The sequence below is a fragment of the Sceloporus undulatus genome, chromosome 4 (genome assembly GCF_019175285.1).
Source record: "Sceloporus undulatus isolate JIND9_A2432 ecotype Alabama chromosome 4, SceUnd_v1.1, whole genome shotgun sequence".
NCBI lineage: Eukaryota > Metazoa > Chordata > Lepidosauria > Squamata > Phrynosomatidae > Sceloporus > Sceloporus undulatus.
The window spans coordinates 2,160,046-2,169,238 of NC_056525.1; the positions used below are offsets into that span (position 1 = coordinate 2,160,046).

General features: G+C 44.3%; 1 protein-coding gene across 1 annotated transcript in view; it reads right to left on the bottom strand.

Annotated features, from left to right (window-relative positions):
- Positions 1–126: 126 nt before the first annotated feature.
- KIAA1755 (KIAA1755 ortholog) overlaps positions 127–9,193 on the bottom strand; it is a 68,266-nt gene continuing 59,199 nt past the window's right edge. The window contains exons 12-14 of the mRNA XM_042466282.1: positions 6,158–6,280; positions 3,985–4,176; positions 127–2,518 (exon numbers count right to left, since the gene is read on the bottom strand). Coding sequence (XP_042322216.1) covers positions 1,574–2,518; positions 3,985–4,176; positions 6,158–6,280 — 1,260 coding nt within the window. The 3' untranslated portion in view covers positions 127–1,573. The remainder of the gene's footprint in view (positions 2,519–3,984; positions 4,177–6,157; positions 6,281–9,193) is intronic.

Genomic DNA, 9,193 nt, shown 5'->3' on the forward strand with positions numbered 1-9,193 from the left:
TGTACTATCTCTTTGCTTATTCTGTGCTGAAATTCCTCTTTTCTGTCTTCTGCTCCATTATCCTCAGGTTGAGCACCCTTTGCCTTTTCTGAGAAGACTGAGGCAAAGAAAGTGTTGAGTAATGAGATAATACCCCTCCGGTCTGGAGTAGTGATCAGCCCCCTTTCCCCCTGACTCAATGTAAGCTTGCACAAGGAGCTTTAGGTTACATGCTAATCTATCCTACGTTTTCCCCACAACAACCCTGCAAGGTAAGCAAGGCAGCAATCTTTGCCCAAGGCATACACCCAGTGAATGTCCTATCTGAGATTTCGCACATCTGACATGAAGTACCTCACATGGGATAACATACATAGATGGAAAATGCAAGTTTTCTTAATATCCTTCAACACAGGGATCTTATCCTGCCGTTTAGTTATGACTGAGTCCCATTGAAGCCAATAGGACAAATGTTTAATGTAAGCCCTGTTGATTTCAATGAAGCCACTGGTGAGGAATATCATTCACAGGACTGTTCCACATTATGGAGAGAATAAGAGGAAAAGGCACTTTGCACGTGAAAATGTCTCTGGTTCAAAATCCCCCTTATGAACTGGGCCCAAATGCTCCAGTTCTTGCAGAGCAGACAGTGGATATCTCTTGGAGGAAAGCAACTTTAAATAATAACCATCATTCAGTAACTAGTGAATGCATGTGTGAAATGCAAATGCTCCATGGGTTTTATGCTCTTCCTTTCCTTAAGCTCTGTTCCCAGACAAAATATGAAGGAAAGGAACTGTATCCCCCAGCCAAGAACCACTTTTCTTCTACAACATCTACTACATGCAAGTAGCGAAGTGAGATGTTCGTTGTCAGTAGAGCCAATAGTCCTACTCAAAGGAGCAATACGCCTGCAATACTCATTAAGAAAACTGAAAAATACAGGCTGGAAACCTGTCACTGTCTTCCAAATGCTACAGAAGCAGTTGGACATTTTTTCATGTCCAATGCCAAACATTCACATTTGGTTCAAGGTTGAGAATTGCACAACTGGTGCCACTGCACATGGGATGCAAATGATGAAGGGATGTGGAATGTGTATGGGCATACACTTTGTATTGCACAGTAATGCCACTGTACATTTGCGCATGGATGGACACGCACATTTGGTTGTACATTCAGTTGCATTTTTGGTGCCCTGGTTCAGCTGAGCAACATTGCCATTGAACACAAGGGTTGTGAGTGATGCCAATTTAACCTAACACAAGGGTTATGTGTGGTGCAATTTAATACCACACAAGACTAGTGTAGGATCTTGGCCAAAAAGCTATTTAAAAACAAACAAACATGGGGGATAATAAAGCACCAAAGCTTTGGCAAGTCCCACTCTCTCAGCCTCAGAGGATGGCAATGGCTAACTCCCTCTGAAGAAACTTGCCAAGAAAACCCTATGATAGGTTCACCTTAGGGTCGCCATAAGTCATAAATATGACTTGGAGGCACACAGCAACAAAAGCTGTGGGAATATTCTACCCATCAAAGAGCTCAATGGGGAAACTGTGGAGTGGAACTTGCGACTGAGGCTCCTCAGGTTTTATTGTGTGGCTGCATTGGGCAAGGGGTTTGCATTGTGGTTCTCCAAATAGAGAATGCCCAAAGACCTCTCCTGAGTCCAGGAGGCTTTGGAGCTTGGAGAGTCCATGAACAAAGTGGTAGTACTGGATCCCAGGGTGTCTTCAGCAGAGTTCTGGGAATCCGCATCTTCTGATGAAAAGCTCTCATGTCTGGAGAGCTGGAAGTATTGGGCTGTTTCTTTCCTCCGGCTGCTCCGACCTTTCGATGGCATGGATGCGGAGGGTTGCTTGTTGGAAGGCAAGTTCCCACAGGGCCCTAGCATCTGCTTAGTAGTAGGATGAGAGGAGAAGTCAGGAGGAGTGGAGGGCAAGCTTGGAGTTGGGGTGCAGAAGCTTTCTGAGGCCTCTATATCCAAGTCCTGAGCTTCAGGATTCGCACATTCCAAGATGGTGCCCAGAGAATCAAGATAGGTCTCCTCACTCCCCTTCACATCCTTATCTATATTGTCATGTGCTGGAACAGACACATTGTCACCAACGCCAGGGGTGTCCTCAGATCCATCCTCTTCAATCTTGCATTTGTCCTCATCCAGCTTCCCTTGGGTTTTGGTTTCCATTGATGCTCCACCCAAGTCAGGATTGTCACCTTTAGGAGCTGGGTTGAAAGGTCCGCTCTTCTCTCCACAGTCTCCTCTGCCTTCTTTGAATCTCACCAGCGCATCTTCAAGGATCTGCTTGGCCTCTTGACATCTCTCCAGAGCTTCTCTCCACACGGCCAGGCCATTTCCATTGCACATGCTGGACGCCTGGATCTTCATCTGCTGGAACTTCTCAGGCGAAAACTCCTCTGAGAGCCGCTGGAGAGAATCTTCTGCATCTCGCTGGGCATCCTTGCTCTTGGGATCATTCCCTTTGGATGCTGAGAGGGCCAGGCGCTGCTTGCAATCGAGGTTGAACTGAGTGACCTTTGGGGGAAAGAGTAAAAAAATAGCTCTTATTTACTACTGCAAGGACAATACTTCCTTTTTGGCTTTCTTCCCACCTCAAATATTTTCTGCTGCAATTTCCGCCAACCTTTCTCATCCCTCTTAGTTAAGGTATCTTCCTAACTCTTGTCAACTCTGAGTAGAATCCAGAGAAATAGCCATGTTAGTCTGGAATAGCAGTATGCAAAGGGATCTTGTAGCACTTTGGAGGCTAACTCAGCAAAAGATATAGCCTATGCTTTTATAGAAAAGGGCTGCATCTGCACTGCAGAAATAATGCAGTTTGATACCACTTTAACTGCCATGGTTCTATGATTCTAATGCTATGGAATTCTAGGATTTGTAGTTTGGTGAGGTATTTTGCCTTCTCTGCCAAGGGTGACCACATGTCCTCCTTTTTCAGGGAATGACCTACATTTCTCCCTTCTGCCCAGGAGGAATTTCAAAATGTCCTCTATTTTCAGCATGACTACACAGCATGGATCTATATTTATTAGTAGAATTTTTAGCTTTTATTTTGTAACGGCCTGCATTTTTCTTGAACATCCTACATTTTATGGTACCTTGTCTTCCTTTGTGCATACGCATCTCAGCACCTTGTCTCTGCCAGAGTGCTCTTTTGCCACAGCAAACTACAAATCCCAGGATTATATAGCACTGAGCCATTGCTGCTAAAGCAGAGTGTCAAGCTGCATTGTTCCTCCAGTGAGGATATAGCCTTGGTCTACATCCTCAGAGGCATGGCATGAACTGGCACCCAGGAAGGAGCTTGGTAATCACACATGAATGGGCATAGAAATACAAAACTGGTGGGTCAGTTTTACCAATGGTCAAAGGCCACTGAGGGACAAATGCAGGAGGAAATGCTTTGTCTCCATGCCCACAAGTTTTGCATTTCATACTGTTCGTACTGTCTGCTTATAAAGCTCCTTCCTGGGCAGCAGTTCACTTCATGCATTTGAGGAAGTAGAAAAAGTCTATGGAGTTTATCACACAAATGAGATCGGGAGTTTATCCCATGAATATCCCAGAAAAATCACATAATTACATGAAACGATTTCTCATGATGTCGCACAAAACCCAAAGAAGCATTAACGCGCATCTTTTTTACTTTTGTAAATGCAACAATGCATTTCTGATATCACTTTATTTGCGCAACTGCATGTGATAATCATTCGTGCAATAACTCGCCATTTTCACTTTATCTGCAGGATGCTTTAAATGCGCTTTAATTTCTCTTTAATGCCGAAATTAGCCCTAGTGTGATAAACTTTTATGAAAGCTTGTGCTACAATTTCTTTTGCACAGTCAGCCTCAAAGGTGCTGCAAGATCCTGTTCTTTTGGTCTATGCCCCACTCTTACTGCTCAGCCATCCTCTCTTCATTGTTTTGTTTTAGTTTTGCGGCTGCTGTTTTTGTGTGTCTGTGTTGGTTAGTATACTCACCTTGTCGCAGAAGCGGTGAAGATCTAGCAAAATCTCCAGCTCAGCCCCTTTCATCTCCATGTCCATGTAGAAGGTGGTCAGTTTTGCCTGGAAAGCTCCCTTCGCGACCTCAAAGGCCTCCATTTCAGGGGAGCTGGACCCTTGGAACTTGGCCGCTTCCTTGGACAGAGAGAGGCCATGGTTGTAGTGGACCTAAGGAAGGCAAGAAGGAAGGACAGGTATTGCAATACAGTACTGAGCTGGAAGACAACAAGCTGCATCCATTAATTCTGCACTCTAGATTCACAAGGCCCAGTACAACAAGAGTGTGGCATTTATCACCAGAAAAGGTTGTCTTGGGCACCTACCTGGTTAACAAAACATTATTACCCATCTCCAGACTGACACTGAAGGAGTAATTTTCCCTTATAGGTTGAGTCTCCATTATCCAAAATATCTGGGACCAGAAGTGCTTTGGATTCCTTTTTAAAATTCCTTTTTAAGATAATTTTTAATTGTATGCGACAAAGTGGTTTAAATTGTTTATTCCCATTCTAAAGTTGACCTTCTGGATGGCTTAACTGGAGTGTATTGTGTTTTAGTTTGGAAGCTGCTCATGTGATGATGATGATGATGATGATGATGATGATGATGATGATGATGATGATGACAATGATATAGACTATGGGGATGTACACACAGCCCCTAAGGGATGGTGTGATGCTGCCCCTTTCCTAGCTGGATTGGGGCCGTGGCAGCCACACACTGCAGCCTCAATCCGGCCTTTCCAGGGCACAAAAAGTAGCCACAAAAAGTGGCTCCATTTTTCACCCTGGAAAGGGTGCGATAGCTGCAGCACCATGGCTATATGATGCTCCTTTAGCATCGTGTCACCCGGATGCAGCGCTGAAGGAGTGCTGTGATGCCATGCACTTTATGGAGCGGTGTGCAGCATCCCGGTGCCCTGGGGGTGGAGTTGGGGTGTGCATCATGTGGACGCTTCACCCCGACTCCATCCCTAGGCCGGCCTTAATGGCCAGTCTGAAGAGCCCCTGAGTCTCACTTATTTGAAATGCTTGGGACTAGAAGGGTTTTGGATTTTGCTTGGAATATCTGTATATACATAATGAGATATTTTGGAGATGGGAGCCAAGTCTAAACAGAAAATTAATTTGTGTTTTGCACACACCTCATACCCACAGCCTGAAAGTAATTTTATACACAGTAATTTTCAGCATGAAACAAAATTTGTGTACCCTGAATCATCAGAAAGCAAGGTACCATTATCTCAGCCGCTCATGTGGACAATTCTGGATTTTGGAATATGTGTATATACATAAGGAGATATCTTGGAGATGGGACCCAACTCTAAACATGAAATTCATTTATACACATAGTCGGAGGGTAAATTTCTACACAATATTTCTCATAATTTTGTGCATGAAACAAAGTCTGTTTCCAGTGAACCGTCAGAAAGGAAAAGTGTCACTATCTCAGCCTCCCTTTTCAGCAATTCCTTGGATTTTGCAATATTTGGGATTTTGGAGTTTCGGGTAAGGGAGGCTCAACCTGCACTTCATTTTAACTGCAAGGAGGAGGGTACCGTATATACCTGACTATAAATTGAGAAGTTTATGTCCCAAAATTGACCCTAAATTGTGGGTAGACTTATACAAGGGTCAATACACCAGTAGTGCTTAGAAATGTCCCAGAACAAGCAAGCCTGATGCCCCAATCTCCAATGAACCCCAATTCCTTCCCCCTCTGGTCTGTTTTGCAAGCCTTTGCTTCATATCAGAAAAACTCATCGTTTAAATCCACTTGCTTCTCTCTCTGGTCCATTTTGCAAGGCCTTGCTTCCTATGGAAACAATTCTCCATCTAAAACCATCTTTCCAGTCCATTTTGCAAGACCTGGCTTCCTATGGAAACAACTCCCCCTTTAAATCCACTTGCTTCCTTTCTCAATCCGATGTTAAAACCTCTCCTCCAGCGCCTGGGAATCAGTTGGGAGAGGTCCAGAGAAGGAGAAGGAGGGACAGAAGTGGGATTTCCCCCTTTCCATCCTTCCTGATAGCCCCCTACGTTTTACCTTTGACTTATCCATGGGCCATTTGGCCCTGAAACCTTTCCTCGACTTATACATGAGGTTGACTTGTATGCAAGGATATACGGTGTCTCCTTTTCTAACCTACCGTGGCTTCTTTGAAGAAGTCCTTAAACCTCCGATAGGCCTCTTCAATGGTCTCCCGGCTGCCTTCTGCAGATCCCACTTTATGGAGCTCTGGCTCTCCTTCTTCCTCAAACCACAAACTGACCTGTGCGAAGAAGCAAAGAGTGTAGCAAGAGACTTGGAAGGAATCAAGGTAATACATATAGACCTACAGGTTGTCACTTTGGGACTGTCCCAGGTCCTGAGGTTTCCTGCCCAAAATCTGAGACCTGCTGGAGGCCAGGGTTCGAATCCCTGCTTGGCCATGAAACCCACTGGGTAACCATGCGCAAGTCACACTCTCTCAGCCTCAGAGGATGGCACTGCAAACCTCCTCTGAAGAAACTTGCCAAGAAAACAGCATGATAGGGCCAAAAAAGGACTCAAAGTTACACGACAACCACAGGGACAATAGCCTCGGACTGTGTCATTAAGCATTGTGCATTAAGTAACAAACAAACACAATTGCTCTCGGCTTGTCATTCAAAGGTACACAGAGAGAAACTATTTTCTTGTTTGAAAATCAAGAGAAAACCCTTATCTAAAGGAGCTCTGTTTTTTTTAACTTACCGATCATTGCTTCTCATTTTTAAATTTGCTGCCTTTCTGTAGAAAAGTGCCATATAAATAAACGAAAACACACAAACACTTTGAAAATGCACAATCCCATCTGCAAAAACCATGCAGTTTTGATCAATGAGGTCCCAAAATAGACAAAAAGGAGCCTGAAGGTATTTTCTTCAGATGAACCTTCTAGACGAACAGGTCTCTTTATTGCCGCTCGGTTCCCATGAAAGCCAGCCTTGTTTTCCGACGTCCCACTTTTAGCCCTTTCCCCGACTCTCTTCTGAACAAACAAGACTCAGCCTCTGTTTAGCAAGGCCTCTCCCTGAGTCTCCCAAGGGCTGCAGGACATGGAAAGAAAGTGCCTCTTTTATCACCTTCGAAACGAGGTTTGCAGAGACTTGCTATTTCTGAAGGTGTGCATTCAAGGAAGAAAGCTATGTGGCTATTTTTGGATGGGGCGACAGGGGGGCTTCCATCATGTGATGGAGAGGTTTGACCCAAAAGCAAAAGGGGTTTACCACTGCAAGCAAAACACATTTAGCACCTTGCACAGCTCTAAAAGGCAGCACAGAGTTACTGCTCCATTATCATGGACGCTTTGTTGTTGTTAACTGTCCTCAAGTCTATCTTGACGCATGGCGATGCTAGAGACATTTCCAAGACCCCTTCTGTCCTTCATTGCTCTGCTTAATTCCAGCAACCCCATAAAACCCAAAATGACCCCCTTCATAGAGTCCATCCTCCTCCTCCCTCTGGCCTGGGGCCTTCCTCTCTTCCTCCTTCCCTCCATCTTTCCCAGCATTACTCTGGTCTTTTCCAAGGAGTCCTTCCTTCTCAGGATGCCTCTGAAGTACAATGGCCTCAGTCTTGCCATCTTGGCTTCTTTCAGGGAGGTTTCTGTCTTGATCTGCACCAGAATTCATTTCTTTGTCCTTTTGGCTCAGCACTCTCTCCCAGCCCCACTTCATCTCCAAGGAATGGATTTCCTTCCTATCTTCTTCCTTAACTCTCCATCTCCCACATCCCTCCAGGGCCATCAGAGGGAAGGCAATGGCTTTGGTGCTCAGTTGGATATCTCTGCATTTTAGGATCTTCTCTAGTTCTTTCACAGCCGCTCTTCTAATTCTTACTCTGCTTCTGGTTTCCTGGCTGCTGCAGTCCCTCTTTCCATCCCTCTTTGATGCCAGGAATTGACTCCTTCTATTGCTTTGAACTTGTGAAGCTCCTCAGGGGTCACTCTTTGGGTTTCCTTGATGTCTGACATTAAGGCTCCCTTTCTTCCTTGATCTTCCTTAGTAGCTGTTCCAGGTCTTTGGGGTTTTCTGCTAGTAGTACTGTATGGTGTCATCTGCGTATGTTAGATTATTGATGTTCCTTCCTCCAATCTTCACTCCTCCTCCTAACTCTAAACCTGCTCTTCCTATCATATCTTCTGCATACAAGAGTGAAGGCCCCGTCCAGGTAACCTTCACCTTAACACTGACTTTGGATGATGGCGGTCCTGAGGCATTATCTTTCTCCCACCGCTTCCACCACTTAATATGGAAACGGAGGTTTATATCTTGTCAGCCTCCATTTTGGACACCGAAAGACGTTAAAATGCAGATAGCATTGATGTCTCTGATGTCAACAGAAGTCAAGGGAGCTTTGAAACAGAGACCAAAAGTTTATTAAATAACAGAATAGAATAAATAAACTTGTTTCCAAAACTGGTTATTATTGTTGTCTTCCTCAGTTGCAGTGTGTGTGTGTGTATAAAACTACGGTTGTTGTCACTTTCCCCTTTCAGTGTTCAAGCCCCAGAGGCTGTCCACAACCATCAAGGGACACAACCCAGCACTCTCTGCTCTAGAGTCTGTTTGTGACCCCAGTCCTTTCCTCTGGACTCTAAAGCCCAGTTTCCAGTCCCCTCAGGAACTCTAGTAACCCAAATCCCTCACAATGGCTTGGATTGACACTTCCCTCAAGAATCCCAACTGACTCCTACTTTTCCATTCGGGGCCTTTTAAATTGCCCAGCTCTCATGATATTGGCTGAGATCCAGCTGCCTTCTCATCAAGGGTTGCCATAAGTCAGGACCTCCAAACCGGGACAAATGTAGGACAACATTTTCAAATGTGGGACACATTTTGTAAAATGGAGGACACAGAAAATTTTTTCATGCTTTTTAAAAAAAGGTTAATATAAATGCATGCTTCTTAGGCATGATCAAAATGGAGGACATTTTGGCAATATTCCTAGACAGATGGAATAAATGTACTTCCCTTTCTGGACCCATTCCAAAACACACACAAAGCACATTTGGGCATTTAATAATAATAATAAAATAATAAAATTTTATTTATACCCCGCCCTTCCAATAGATCAGGGCGGCTTACAAAATGCACCTTAGTGCAGCAGTGTACAATTTAAAAACAGATTAAAACAGCAATAGTACATAAAAACAATAAAA